Source organism: Perca fluviatilis, chromosome 12, assembly GCF_010015445.1.
Source record: "Perca fluviatilis chromosome 12, GENO_Pfluv_1.0, whole genome shotgun sequence".
In the NCBI taxonomy this organism is placed as follows: domain Eukaryota; kingdom Metazoa; phylum Chordata; class Actinopteri; order Perciformes; family Percidae; genus Perca; species Perca fluviatilis.
This window is the reverse complement of record NC_053123.1, coordinates 13,403,900-13,420,565: the sequence shown is the minus strand read 5'-3', so window position 1 is coordinate 13,420,565 and position 16,666 is coordinate 13,403,900. Positions and strand designations below refer to the sequence as shown.

General features: G+C 39.3%; 1 protein-coding gene across 1 annotated transcript in view; it reads left to right on the top strand.

Moving 5' to 3' along the window:
- LOC120569897 (dehydrogenase/reductase SDR family member on chromosome X-like) overlaps positions 1-16,666 on the top strand; it is a 51,301-nt gene that overhangs the window by 3,082 nt on the left and 31,553 nt on the right. The window contains exons 2-3 of the mRNA XM_039818068.1: positions 14,181-14,414; positions 15,635-15,742. Of these exons, the coding sequence (XP_039674002.1) occupies positions 14,309-14,414; positions 15,635-15,742 (214 nt within the window). The 5' untranslated portion in view covers positions 14,181-14,308. The remainder of the gene's footprint in view (positions 1-14,180; positions 14,415-15,634; positions 15,743-16,666) is intronic.

The following is a 16,666-nucleotide window of genomic DNA, read 5'->3' as shown; positions in this document are numbered from 1 at the left end:
AAAGTGTGTGTGTGTGTGTGTGTGTATATTGCCATCAGCTATTCGTTATCACCAATCATTTTTAATGGATGGACACGCAGCACTTAGACCCCAATGCTGATAAAGTCCTATACTGCATTCATAAATATAGATAATCAGAGAGGTTTCCCATCATCAAACTATATATGTGACTGTAAAGGTCAGGATTTTCTATTTGGGTTACTGAGATGTGGCGTTTCAGGTCACAGAGCAGAAGCTGCATCAACATCTGACAGTTAAAAAAAAAAACACATTCAATAATGCTTTTCTTTTGCATACTTCCATTTTCAATATTTGTCCATCAAGTGTTGAACAGCTAAAAATAATATTTAGCAAACTGATTGAGCTACAAATGCCGTAGACCTCCATCATTAGTCGGCCCATAATCAAATATACAACGACGTCTAGCTACTAAATAAATTAAAATATCACACTTTTCACACAAAACTTTATTGATTTACTAAAAATCTGGAAATGTAACCTAAAAGTTGTAGTATTTAGAATTACATTTTTTTTCTTCCTACATTAGCAATAAAGTTTCTGGATCTATGTAAGCTCTTTTCTTGCTTGGAGGTCAGAAGTCAGGGTCAATAGCACTGGAGGGCCAGTGTCTTGCTCAAGGACACTCCAGTATGAGTGGATATTTCATGGTACAGGGACTTGAACATGGCTCGTTGAGTTAAAGCATTGTCCCCATACAGCTATGTTTCCATCCACTTGTCAATCGTATTATCTGAAGTTCGGTAAAAAAAACTCATGCGAATAAAGCTGGACAAAGTGTGTTTCCATCCGACGGCTTTAAAGTGAATAAAAACCTGTGCGTAATGACGTCACATGCTGTTTTGCGATTAAATTGGTATATCGAATTGATTTGAGACATTTTAAGGTGTTTCCATTCATTTTCGCACTGAATTGCACAACATTCAAGCAAACATTTGCGGACAAAGTTTTGCTAGACAATAGTTGTTGTTGTTAATATTAGAAGCCAAGGAAGCTACGATAGGCCTTTGGCCGAGGATCTGATCCAGCTCATCAAAAAGGTGGAACTTGCCTTTTATTTTCCCTCTGGCACCGCTGCGAGACAACTCTCTTTTTTGAGACACGTATCGCTTTGAGCCCCTTCCATTTACTCTGGAGGACGTCCCACGGCTTGTCGTAACCTTTGTTGGTCATTTCCTTCATGAGTTCCTGATAAATTATGGCATTTCTTAGATTTTTGCCATCTAAAATAGCCGTTATATTTTGCTTGTAAATTAAATTCAAAAAGTCTCTTGTCTCCTCGTTCGTCCACTTACATCTGTCTTTGTTGACACCTGTCGTGTGCAAACAGAGCCGAAATACTGGGCGGAAATGAACTAGAACTTCTTCCTCGTTTTGTGGTGGGTTGCAACCATAAAATTACCTAAAACTTAATCGCAATTCATTAATTTATTCGGCAAATAACGTTTCCATCAGCGTTTATCGCATAAGCCGTATATAGATCAAGAGAAAATCCGATGAGACCGAACGTATTTCCTTTGAGTCGATATTCATGAAATTCAATCGAATTTTACTGTTTCCATAAGGCATTTTTCATTCAATATCACTTAATTCGGATAAAAACATGTGGATGGAAACATAGCTACTGTTAAATAATAGTTACATGTAAACAATGTTAAAATATTCATTGAACTCCCAGTAGGCTGCATTATCCTGAGGAATTTCAGATTCACTTTTCACCAGGTAACACCCATACACTCTAAAAACTCCTGGGTTATTTCTTCAACCCAGTTTCTGGGTTATATATTGTATTTTTTGTTGGAGGGGTGTATTTTATGGAGTTATTATATTATCATGTCAACATAGTTTATAATATGAACAATCACACTTGTGTGTTGTGTACATTATGATAAAACAGTATCACCAGTATTTGTAGGAGAAATAAAGTGACACACCCTCTAAACATGGATATATTAACTAAAAAATAGAAGAAATAAGTTCATATATTAAACCCTTGCCCCTATCAGTCTGCCAGAAATTCAGAAGAAGAGGAAGAAGAAACACCTCCTTCCCTCCCTACCCCTGTATAAGAAGAACGCCCCCTCTCTCAGAGGAGGGGCGGGACTGTTGATACAACGTATGTACATATCATCATTTCAGAGCAAAGGAACTACTCATCCCATAAACCACCGCACACTAGATGAGTAACTTAGTATTTGAAGTAATGCAGGAAATGTGCATTTAGTTTCCATGCTTATTGTGTTTCCACAACAATGTTAGTGAGTAAATCTACTGAAATGGCCACCACACCATAACAGAGGAGTGTGATGCGTCAGAAGAGAATGCAGAGGTTTAGTCCTGTATTTCATGGCTGTAAAAAACAACAACAATGTCCATTTGTATGTTATTACCAAATGCAAACCACTACAATAAATTGTTGGGCAGGGTCATCCCTCTTTTTCCCATATAATTTTGGAGGAGCTAGTTAGGTTAGTTTTGACACGACTCCTGGGTTAAAAATAGTGATGGGCGAACAAATCCTTGTGAAGCCTCTGAAGCTTCTTCCTGATTGTATTGCAAAATGATCCGAAGCATCGAAGACAGCACAGTGACATCTAGTGGTCAGCAGAAATAACAGCGGCTATCAACTTGACACAGCCAAACGAAGCTTATAAGAGACAGAATGGACACATGCATATGGCATGACTTGACTGAACTTGAATTAAATGACATGAACATGACATGACGGAATTAAAAATATAAAGCCTATGTTTGAATATAACATAATATAATAATATAAACTACTGTGATCAGGATTTGAATGTAAGTATGTTTAATTAGGCTAAATATGAATTCAATAAACTGCAGCAACAATGCCACCTTCTACTGCTACGTAACATTACGTACAGGTGTATGTAAGTAGGCTAATTTCCATTAATAGGCTAATCAAATAAATTGCAAGCCACACTCATAAACCCTGCGAATTCCAGTGAATTCTAACGGGCCGTTGGTAAGAACGTATCGACATGAATTCAGCAAACCCTTCTGGAGTTTCAGTGACGTTCGAAGCTTCGGACGTCATCAGTCACGTGCTTATTTCAATTTGATACAAGCTCCAACACACGGTTTCGAACCAGTGTGCTTTGCGGAAGTGATACAAGCTTCGGTGCCTCGGTGTCAAACGTCCCATCACTAGTTAAAAAGTGCCCAGGGCCAACTCATTTCTGGGTTATTTCAACCCAGAAAATGGGGTTGTTCTATTGACCCAGAAGTTGGGTTATTTTAACCAAAGATTTGGTCAGGTATTTAACCCAGAAGTTGGGTTATATTAACTACACTGCTGGGTTATTTTAACCCAACATTTGGGTCAAGTATTTAACCCAGAAGTTGGGTCAAAAAGAGTAACTCAATTTTCTGGGTTGAAATAACCCAGAAATTAGTTGGTCCCTTTTTAACCCAGGAGTTGGGTAAAAAATAAGCCATAATGGGTTATTTTTGACCCAGGAGTTTTTAGAGTGTAGTAATCCAGATCAAATACAAATCAAATACACTCTCATATTTGACATTATATTCAAGATGGAATTTAGTAACCCTCTCCTTTGCGTGATTTGGATAATGTAATGGGTAATTTAGATGACATATATTAGACTGTTAAAATACTATAACAAACATAAGCAGTTATTATCTTATATATGGTATTTATTTTATATTTTAAATGTTTGAAAGATGTTTAAAACAAGTTTGAATATGTTGCAAAGTGAAGTAGGACAATAATTGAATGCTGGTGTGTCATTTTTGAGTTCGGTTTTTGTTTGTTTCTCTGTTTTGAAAACCCTCCAGTGACAACATTCATTCTCCTAGACACTAATCCTAACCTCATAGCTGTGTGCTCATTGAAGTGAATTACATTTAATTAATTTAATTTACATCCATAAATTTTAGGTTCTGTTAAAAACATTATTAGCTTGTGGATATGTTTGTTTGTTTGTTAGTGAGTGGGATATCTTGCAGAAAGTTAGGCCATAGGCCAAGGAAGAAGCGAGTACTATTTGGAACAGATACAGGTCTAGGGATTTTAACAAGGCCTTCGTGATATAGAGCATTTTTACCTTTTCACATGAACTACCGCACTGGGGCAAGTATAGTTGTTCCATAACTGTTTATATTCTAATGCATATCCAGAAGCAGATTACAATTTCTAAACATTTTCTATCATTAACATAACAGCCTCAGTGGAGGTATTAAAGTGATGGTTCGGAGTAATTTCACCCTAGGGTCCTTTGCACCATGACCTCGAGCCAAACACGCCCCCAGAAGCTTTTTTCACCTGTGTCTAACATTGGACGAGTTAACGTAGCGTAGCGTTATCAGCTGAATAGCTTAGCGCAGGGGCTAATGGATCCGAAGTGTCTCTTAACATTACCCAACTAATAATGCCCGAAATGATACCAAATGTCTACAGTAGTACAAATAGGTTATGTACTCATAAAACGATGGATTGGAAAGTTTGTAAGTACACCAGAAGTTTATGTAAATAACACTTGCCTGCTGGCTTCTCGTCTCTGCTGCTGCTGCTGCTGTTACTACCGGGCAGTAAGAGTGCTTAGGGCCGTCTACAAATTACAACACCGAAAAGAGATGCAACAAAAATATTTATTAATTTAATGATTAAATAAGGTAATGTCTCCAAACTTACCTCAATTATAACTTGTCTCCTGCTAGTTACAGCACTTCACTTTTAAAAATAAGTTAAAATATAAATAATATTTTTCTTGCATCTCTTTTGGTTGTTGTAATTAACTAACTTCATAACAGCAACAACAACAACAGAGAGCAGAAGCCAGCAGGCAAGTGTTATTTAATAAACTTCTGGTATACTACAAACTTTACAATCCATCGTTTATATATAAAACCTATTTTACTTAGTTGTATCATTTCGAGTGAAGTAATCGATTAAGACGCCAGTCAATCAACTTCATCACTGATAACGCTCATGCTTAATCCCCAATGTTCCACACCAGGTGAAAAAAGCTTCTGGGGGTGTTTGGCTCGAGGTCATGGTGCAAAGGACCCTAGGGTGAAACTACTCCGAACCATCACTTTAACTCCTTAGTGCTCACTACTTACTGAAGTCCAAATGATAAATCATCTGAATTTAGTTTAGTTTAGAAACAGTATCGCCATTAGTTTCTCCACAAGAAACTGTATTTTTCAAATAAAGTAAAATGTCATCTTCATTACATATCTAAGGCACAATTCTACTACATGTAAACTTTTAAAATATTGATTATGGTATCAACCTCAAAAATCCCTGGCCTATACTACTGTTTACTCATCATAACAAGTAAAGAGACAGAGGACAGGTATTCTCTGTGGACCACAGGAAGAGTAGCTGCTACATTGTTAGCAGCTAATGGAGATGCAAATAAAGGAATAAAGGAATTCTGGGCAGACATCAACTGCTTTTATTGTGTGCCTCCTTTTTCTACTTCACATAACTTCACATTTTTGACACCTTTTCTCACCCTGACTTATTCACTACTATCAGCACTACATGCCTGGGGCATCCTGTTGCACATCCCCCTTCTCTCTCTCCTCTCCTTTCCTATCAGCTCTCGAATGTACTCTCACAAAGGCAAACAGTTCCCCAAAAACACTTAAAAAAGACTTACATTCCCCAGCCTCCCTTTAGCTGATCCTTATTCTAACCTTAACCTCAAAACCAAGTCCGAGTTCTCAAACGGCGCTTTAAAGGAGTGAAGCTTGGTCAGGATGACGGCACAAAAATACCCTCATTCTAAAGGTCTAAAACTCAAATCTGCTCTCAGAAAGATTGAAACACTGGAACACACACACACACACACACACACACACACACACACACACACACACACACACACACACACACACACACACACACACACACACACACAACCCAAAAAAAAAAAAAAAAAAAAAAAAAAAAAAACACACACACCTTGAAGCCATAAAAATAGATTGTGTGTGACTCAGCCGTTATGTAAAGTCCATCTCTGATAGGGCCGCCTGGGGCTGTTTATGTCAGTTTAGCTTGACGGCACAGGAGCTGAGGTGACACGTGTCTGCTGTGTACGAGTTTCAATACACACTCACACACATTGAACACACACACACACACACACACACACACACACTTTTTCCAGAATATGCGTGCAGGCCTCTCCCCCTCTCACTCACTCTTCCTTCCTTTTTTGTCGACATTCCCCCAGTGTGTGTCCCTTGATGGACAAAGATGTGATACAGTCACCGTAATGGACTCCCTCCAGCCCAAACAACATACATTATTAGCATTTCAGCGCAGGCTGGGAGGGAAACACCACGTTAGACATAAAACACAACCGCCATCCATCTGGCCAGGTGGACAGTTCAATCAATACTGGTAAACATTAGCGAATCTAAAGCTATACTGATGCATTATTGCTGTTGTCTTTATTTAACATCTGGTCCTGTCTGTATCAACCACTTCTCATAAAACAGATGTGATGTGGTGTGTGATTATATATTTATCACCTGCACTGGTTTCCTATGGGAAAACTGTAACTTGTATTAATTATAATGAGATTATTTTTATCATCTTTCATGCAATTATGTTATCCCCCCTTATTAAACTTAGTATGAAATTCATAGAGAAATACTACAGTGTTTTTGAATTATTGGGAAGGCCTTAGTTTGAAAATGGTCACATTTAAATAGCTAAATCTAGCCAAAAGTGTTGTTTGCCACCCAATAACCCCAACTGCTCCAGCCCTCATCAGCTGTGATTTAAGGTGGATGAAGGTAATATTAGTGGAGACTTTGTATTAAATGCTTTAATGATCTTACTGTCACACATATACCACTAGAATCGGGGGCGGCATCCCATTCAGATTACATTTTCTCTGACACATTCACACACCCAAAACAAAATGTGTGACTGTATGTGTGTGTGACGCACAGTCACACACACCACCTTAAAGTCTCTCTGTGTGCACATAGCCCTCAAGTAAGGGACAGAAAGTGAGAGAGCAAGAATGAGAGAGACTCCTCACAGTCCTTTCTCACTCACAACAGGTTTCAGACAGAAACAGAGGCACACACACTGGATCACAGACTGTTAAATTAAATGTGTTAAATACTGTGCGTGTCTGTTTGTGCGTGTGTGTGAAAGTGTTGCACGGAGTTAATGACAGACTTAATTGGTGCAAGCAAATATCCCTCCCACTGCTCCTCATTCTACATCTACTAATGGAAAGGCATCTACTCCCTAAAGACAATAAGGAGAAACAGTGTTAGGATCTATTTGATAAACATAAGCACGCGCGCACACACACACACACACACACACACACACACACACACACACACACACACACACACACACACACACACACACACACAAACTCGTCCCAACATGATGAATTAATAGCACACAAAACTTGCATGCATAATACTCAAATTTCTGCACAATAATTGCATCTACAGGCACATGGAAATTGATATTTCTAACTAAAAAGCATCCACAGACAATTGAACTAGACCATATTGAATTTGGAACTATCTATAGTATTTAGGAAATGCCTTTGCCTTTGTTTTGATTTTAAACTACATATATAAAAGGACGCATGATTATGCACCTGCATGGTCCATTCCTTCCGTCAAACGTAATTCAAGTGTTGGAGTTGAGCCTGAAAATTGGAAGCAAAGACCAGTGGAAGAAGGTTACATATTGATGAGTTCTGTAAAGCTGTGTGAAGCTCGCAGTAACATTACATTATAGGTAAGAGAAAGCCTCAATGGGTTTTCAAGAAGTGCAGCTATTATAACGGCTAAAGAAAAATCTCAGATTTATTTATCAGAACCTTATAGTAGCACATTATCACATACAAGCAATCTAAACAAATCTACAACTCATGCATGCTTACTTTGTGAGTTACTTTTGCTTTCTTTGTGCTGGAATGTTAAATTCGGTGGATTTATGAGGACTATGGTTAACTCAGATCCTCAGATCTCTGCAGGGTAAATTGAGACAGCAAGCTAGACTATCTGTCCAATCTGAGTTTCTCGCACGACTATTTTACAGCGGCTCTGTGTGGAGTGTAGCACCGCCCATGACGATTCTGATTGGTTTAAAGAAATACCATAAAACCAGAGCACATTTTCCTCCCCATCCCCGAATGCTTCCTCCTTCAGCTCGCTTTGGAGGAGGTTCGGGCAAAGCGAGACTACTTTTGGGGCATTTGTGACTTGATTTGTTGTGAATGCCTGTAAGTCAAAAAGAGGGACATGAGTCCCAGACCGGATGTGAATCCAGGATGTTGTTATATGCTGTGTGAAGTTGCCCACTGCAAACACAAGCAGAAATCTCAGGTTTCACTTTCATGTTTACAAGCTGGCCTTTGGCTTGTCTCCCCATGGAAAGCCTGTGGCGGCTGCAGCTGAGGCGACACAACAATTACCAAATCTGTCCACTGCCTCATCCCACCCATCGCACTCTGAATTGCCTCTCCTGAGGTTTCTTCTATTTTTTCTCTTACTTTTGATCTAAGTGTTAATGTTTGTTTTTGGAGTATTTCCCTTTCTGTCTTCATAGAGCGCTGGGGCTGGGTTGGAAACCCATGCTGTTGTGGGAAAATATCGCCCTCAGAGACATTGTATGTACTGGCTTATACAAATAATCTTGACTTCCTGTAAACAACAAGCGGAAGTACTCATCATCTTTGTTAGATGAAAAGATCAATACCACTCTCATGTTTGTATTGTAAATATGTAGCTGGAGCCAGCAGGGTGGTATTTCAGAAAGCAGGTTTAGTGAAAACTCTGAGTTTGTTAACCCTGAGATGAGGGTAACTCTGGGTTTTCTGTTTCAGAAAGAGAGGTAACTTCACCTCAGAGTCAGTTACTATGGTAACTGAGCCTGTGAACCTAACCTAGTCGGGAGCAGGTTTTCTTCAAGAAACCTCGAGTTTCTCTCAGTCTCCTCCCTCTGACACAGCGCCTTTTCATTTCCTCATTCATTCGTTCAGTCTGTATCAGGTGCATTTTAGCGCAGTTTGTTATCGGCATGAATAAAAAAAAGGTATGTTGGTTTATTAACCATGTTAGGCAGACTATAAAACATTTTATTTCTCAAAACATGTCATTTCCTTTTGTCTACGATCCCATTGATGAAGAAGCTGCTTTACTTCACAGAGAGCTAAACATACGTCGGGAGATGATATTGAAGCCCCGACATTTTAATTTTCAGATAACTTCCTATTTGAGCGGTATCGTTTTTCTTCCCAGTCGATCAGTTATGTAGCCTACATAACCTTATACGTCCTCATATCACTAACGTCACCCATCGTGGACATGCTCTACATCCCAGCAGATTATGTGTCGCATTACGTTTTTTTGCAAACGCCATTTGTCTTTACAACATTGGTGATGCGGAGCATTTTAATAAAGCCACTGTAGCAAAGCGCCGTCAGAAGAGAGTGACTCGATCACTCTGAAACGTGTTTTAAACGTTTTTAAAAGGAGTTCCACAGTATTGCAGGTGAATGATGTAAACCTTTTGAAATAAAAGATTATGGATTATAATTCTGATAATGATGGTGCTGCAGCCTCAGAATTAGGACTAGGACTTTTTCGCCCGCAGGATTGCACCCAACTGAAATAGATTATAGGTTCAATACCATTTCACCAGTAGGCCTAATGTTTGGCTATACTTATGATTATAAATGATATACACTATATTGGAATATACGCATTTACTCTAGCAGCAATTTTCTCCCACGCAAATTCTCTCTCTTTTGCTGCTGTGTTGCTTTTTTTTTTTACTCGCTGTATGTGCACATGAGTATTTCCGCCGACCCGTTTGTTTGTGGTTGTTACCATGGTGAATCGTAGAATCGTGGCTCCATTCATGCTGCCTTTTTATTGTGGAGGTGCACGCGCGTGAACCTACTCGGAGTTGATTGAACCAACTCATATCGGCTGTTCTGAAACCGGAAAAAAAAAACAGGTAGTCCAAAACGCACGCAGGCCAGGAAGCAAGGAAGCCATGAACGAGCAGGTACACACAGTACACCACTCGACAAACACGAAAAAACAGAATACAAAGACCAGGTAAGGCCCATGTTACAGGGCTGACTTTAACGAGCTAAGTTAGCATCGCTGTTCAAGCTACAAGAACGTGAACATGTCACTGTCACATAACAACATAAAGCAAATTGCAAATGCACTGCAACAATGATGCTGAAAACATAAATGTAATTTATTTGACGACAAAGTCCTAATAATATCAACTTACCCGGAAGAACGTCAAGTAGATTCTAACAACCATCTCTGAAACATTTGACAAGGCTTCTTCAGGTAGTCTAACAGCGGTTGGCATCCATAAGTGTTGCATTACCGCCATCTACTGGAGAGCGCTGGTATCGTCACTTGAGACACGAATTGCTTCTGACAACAACGGCGCGGAAAAACAGTACCCACACAAATAGAAGGAAATTTACATACATACATACATACATACATATATATATATATATATATATATATATATATATATATATATATATATATATATATATATATATATATATATATATATATATGGGCAAAGGCAGAGGGACTGCAGGGTTAGCTAACGTTAGCTGTTCCCAGACAACTGAGTTGGTTTTGCCTTTTTTTGCTCACCAAACGCTGCTGCAATCTTTACTCGCGCTGAGTTTTTAAATTCCAGCGGATGATATGCACACGACTTGCCTCCATAGACAGTATATAAGCTTGCCTCCCTGACTGGCTTTGGGAGGGCAGGATGTGCGCGTGCGCTTGCGCGTGTTATTCAGAAGACAAAATAAGAGTGTTCTTGCAAAACAGAACATGGCAAAATAATCTTTTTTTCTCAATTATACTATTTTGGTGATCGTTGGGAGCCAAAATTGAAATCGAAATTCAATTAATTGCACAGCCCTAACGCACGGACACAGATACGCATTTGCGGATACAAATCGCTCTGCATTCATTTGTGAATTGTGTTTTACAAGTTGCAAATACTTAAATACTTAAAGCACAGGTTTAAATAATAACATTATTTTTGGTGTATGCACACTTGAACTGGCTCACTGGCTCAAACATGGAAAGTATTGCAGTTATGCATGTAAAATCTTTTTGGATAAAGCAGCTAAAAATGCCAGCTGTCAAATAAATGTAGGAAAATAAGTAAAATGTCCAATACTGACCAATTAACTATTGCAACCTCCCCCCCCCATTTTTAATTATTGCAAACTCTCTCCTATACTTCCCAGTTTTACTGGAAACATTGGTGTAACTGATTCCCTCCTCTTTTTCTCACACAACAACACATGACACACATACTGTACATCAACAGTGATATAGAGTAGGTGGCTTGCTTGAAATACTTTCTTTAGGCATTTCTTCATCTTCCTCACAGTTACCAGCACGCACAGATATACACCTGCTGCTATTTACACAAACCAGGTATACTCACACAAACAAACCATGGGCATTCCCCATGGGCTTGTCTTTCCTACATGATACATGTACATCTGCCGTCTCATTAGGGGCTGGACACTGTATCTCGCAGCTCTGGCTCAGTTTATGAGCTGTGAGTCCTTCTTGTTTGCCTGCTTCTTAGACGGAAGAGACTTCCCAGGGAAAGCTCTGAAAGAGGCAGCTCAAACTGGGAGAAAAAGACAGCATCAATTCACACAAGCTGTTGCACTTTGGAGCCCAAATTGCATGTGACACATCTGGAAAATCCCCTTTCTTCCCAATATGAAACTTCACCTGCCATCTCCCCAGTTGATCAGTAACAAAAACAAATGTGGGGTAAAGCGTAAAGGAAGAGCTTGTCAAAACCGTCCTACTTGAAAACTGTTAGTGGCATTGCTGCTAAAATTATCCAACTACCAGCACTACCTTCTCTTCTCACCAGGAATACATTTTTGTGAAACATGAAATAAAGATTATTATTTTAACTGGCAGCATGCACACATACTCACACATATAGAGATTCTGTAGAGCTGTTGTCAGCCTGGATTTACAAACAAGACATGTTGGGCTTTGCAGCCAGCCAGCACTTGTCATATAAGACTAGGTGACTGTTGGTTGGAGCTATTTTAATGCTGTTCATGTTATTTACATCAACACACCCCCCTGTCATGTCCTGTTCCCAGCATGTCTTGTGTGTTAGGCAAATCTTTATTTGTGTGTGTGTGTGTGTGTGTGTGTGTGTGTTTATGTGCGTAGAGGACTGTCTCCCTGATGTCCCATCATCCCAAATAATCATCTCATAGTCATGCGTGAGATGCGATTTCCTTTAAACAATAGCAGGCCAGCTCGCCTCGCTGACCCCCCAACCTCTCAGGCTGCTGCAGAACACACGCGCGCGTGCGCACGCGCACACACACACACACACACACTTTGAGCTTGCATTAACAGCCTCCACAACTCAGCCTCCATCAGTGCAGTGGTGATGACACAGTCTCTTTTTGTTGCTCATTTAACTGCCTTCTAAGCAGACTTTAATAACTGAGGCCAACTGCTTGTCAGCGCTGCTGTTTTAGCCGGACATTACGTAACTATTGGATAGTGGGCAAGACTCAAACTAATGCTAATGATTTCCCTGCCAAAAGAAAAAAAGGAAAGTGATAATGAATGCCCCAAAGCTGTCTTTAACAGACTTGTAATTTAGTTGAAAAGAAAGACATGGAGAGTTTGGTTGGCCTACTTTGAGTGCCAATGATAATTCAGCTGGCTCCTGCACTGTGAGTTAAACACAGCATCACATCCATCACAGCAGTAGGTTGTCTGTTCAGATTTGTGTTGTAGAAAATAGCTCCTATATTATGCTTAAAGGTAAACGTAATGATGTTCTGATTTGGTCAAAAAAATGTTGGGCCAAACATTCAGTCCTGTGGTGTGTGATAATCACCTCTCATAAGTGAAGTCTGGTATTTATTGGTTACTTGTTACTTTTTGTATTCAATATAGCTGCTCATGTAATTAAAAACTTCCATGTACACACAGGTAGTAACTTAAAAAGGTAGTATTTTAGCATCTTCGCAAAAGGTGATCACTCAAGCACTGAAACAGCTGAGAAGCACAGTTTATTATAATGTTTATTACTATTACCATAGTGAAGACTATTCTCCATCTGGTCCAACAATCACTGTTCTCTAAAGTGTCAGGGGGCTCTAGAGTGGAAGTGACAAACTTGACTGAAGAAAACATGGTAAACCTCAAAAGATTAAATTATTAAAAAAAGTAATCTTGACATTTCATTCTTTAGGGAAATGTCCAAGATGTTCAGTAGGGTGTACTGATACTGATTGAAAGCCATAGTGTGACATGAAGTGTCAGAAGCGTATCTCTGGATTTCACTCCGTTACTGAAGCTGCAATCAGTCCTACGATACGTGCTAGACATTTTTATTCTTATTATTTATTTTATTTAATAATTATTAAATCTAAAAAATTTATGTATGGAAAATACATGTAGATATATAGGCTACATGCAACAAATTTGAGTCACATCATAGTTTCATGCATCATGACTGATTAGCTTAAATCATATAGAATCAGTGATCAGATGGCTTAAAAAACTAAAGTCTTTTTCACAGCTGAAGTCCTATTTGACTAATTATCACAGCAGCATGGTAATAAGAGTAGACTGGTGTGATGGACTCAAGTGATCCCAGGAGAGGAAAACCTAACATCCACCAGTCAGCCCCTGGTGCAGCCGGAGAGAGCTGCAGACAGGAGCTACACCGCTCCAGAAACATGTTCTTTAAAGCCTATCCAGGGAAATGATGCATCAAACTAGTGTGTTGTGCCTCTGTTGCTTCTGTCATGTGTGACCTCTATGGCAGCAGTTAATGAGGTAGTCAGTTAGCAGAAGGGAGCAATACGCTGGATGGATCTACAGAGAAGAGTCATATGGCACATCAAGCAGCTAAGCAGCAGCGACGAGTCCTCTCCATCATACAGTAATTCCACCACTATAGATAAGTGATGGCTGGCATTAGTTCTTTTCACTAGTTCTATTACTAGTCAGGGAGCTGCCAGAACAAGAAAATCCTTTTTTTTTTTTATTCAGTGTTGAATAGGTTCCGAAATAACATCCTCCACTATCTGTCTGTTGTAAATATTTTTTGAAAGGTACTACAAGAAGGGAAGCGAGGATGGACGACCTCATATTGGAACGTATCCCATAGACGGAACTGCCCCTTTTACCCGGAGCTGCTGCTGCTCCTCTGCACTGCTCACTCCGTGACCGAACGGCAGAGATGTTATCAGCTATCCGGTCTTATCTTCTACCAATTATCAAACTTTACCTGCTTGGTTTGAAGGTTCTGTTGGTTCAGCTGTTCAGCAGATCTTTCAGGTTGCCAGGTTGGTTCAACTCCCAATAAGTTGCTGTGGTGCACTTTCTTTGACAGTGTCACATTCCGTAACGGTTATGGTCTTGTGAGTCATGAACGCTGGTACATTGTAGTAACTAGCTAGCTAGCTAACTAGCTAGGTATGTTACATAAATAACATATATAACCGGTATTTAGCTAGAAGTAATTTCCATCTCGTGTGGGCTGTCACCGTGGTGCAGTAAGTTAACGTAGCGTTATTGCTAGCAAAGATAACGTTAGCTTAACGTTACGCCAGTTAGAGAGAAGTGTAAAAGTCGAAACACGAGGAAAAGAAAGCGTTGTTGTGTATGTTATCATTGCCGAATTCATCAGAATAGCTTAATGGTTCATCTTCTTCTCAAAGTTTGTTCTTGAAAGGGTCTCCATTTGTCGCCAATTGATGTGGGTTTAAATTTCCACTTTTTATAACGCAGTTTGGTAAACAGACGCAGGACGTATCTCGGCTGCAGGTCAATGAAGACGCTTGATTAACAGCACAAGTTGCACAACCGACTATTAACCAATGTAATACAATATATTGCTAAAAGAAAAGTGCAGTGCAGCGACTTTGTGCTCCAGTTGTGCACTCAATAGTGTTCCAGGAGTTAGGCTATACACACGAATTTTATAGGAATATTTTGGTATCCTAATTGGTGGTGGCTAAATTACGTAATGCTAGGTCAACAGACATGCATTAAAAAAAACTTTGTGTTTAATTGACATGAATTGTTATTAACTGTGATGCTAACTTATTTGCAAAAAGCATGATATATTTCATTACAGAGGACATATACTGCAACAATTTAATTATTAAATTAGCATATGTTTTCACAAGTTTTAGCCAGTTCACCAGTCCCAAAAAAGTTGTAATTTAAGGATCTATAATAGCCACACAGTGAAACTGTGGGATACAAAATTCTTTAAGAACGATAAGGAACATACAGTACCATAGCATCGGAAAAAGTGACAAAAACATGGGAAAAAGTGACAAAAACATTGGGAACAGCGACAAATGAAAAACAAGTTTTAATTTTAAATTTTGACCCAGAAACATGTAAAAACCCAGATAAAGTTCATCTAAGTTTTACAGACCATCTACAGGTCTTACCCTGGACTTCTCGTGTCTTGAAATAGCGGCCTGTCTTGAAGCAGCTTTCTTATCAAAGACATTGTCCCTGATATCTGCGTGTCCTCTTCTGCCTCTGCCAGTGATGCCCAGACAAGATGGCAAGGTTGCCATAGTGACAGGAGGAGGGAGGGGAATCGGCTATGAGGTAGTCCGCCACATGGCCAGACTGGGGGTACATGTTATTATAGGTACAGTATGCAAGCACCACACCACTGACACTCAAACCTGACTTAAGGGCAGGAGATACACAGGACACACATCAACACACGTGATATAAAGAGTTGGCTTCCACGTGTTTACATTCAAATTTACAAATGTATATGGCCATTCAAAATTACAATTTTACACAGAAGGATTGGCATCACATCACGAATTTGTATTACATAACAATTAAATTATCACCATATACTGCAAATTGTGTCCCAGTCAGAATCACCTGTGCATATCAGCAAACATGACAAAGCAATCTGTCAAAGCACTTGCATGCAGATGGGAAACTGATGGCAGAATTGAGTCTTGTCTCGTCACAGTTAATGGTGCCTCAATCCGTGCTGGGATTAGTTTCGCCCAGTTGTGCAGCAGTAACACAAGGAGAAGTGAAAAGACTTTTCAGGCTGCGTAGAGGACAGCTCACCGATGGTAAGACTTTAAGAAAGTAACACAAAAGTAAGATAATAAATAAAGGGAATTATTTTTTTGTTAAGCAACAGGTAGGTAACAGTTTCGCAACTTTAGAAGAGCAATGAGCAATTATTAATGAATTATGTTTTCAAAATAACTTCCAAACACTGGTCGCAAGTATATAGGATACTCCACAGAACTCACTCTGGATGTTGTTTTTTTTTACTATTTTTATTATTACATTATTTTCTACCTAAAAACTGTTGCCAGCAAGGTCTGTGGAAATCTAAGTGGTAGATATCTTACACTCTGGACAATGAAAGCAAAAACTATCTGCATGGCTGGAATCCAAAAGGGTTGAGTGGGAAAACACAGTGAAATCCTTTAGCTGAACAGAGTGGGATCCATAAGCCATGTTGGTTGGGTTATTGAGCTACTACGCTACAAATGTATCTTATAATAAAGTAATGTGTATTGTTGGTAAACAAAAC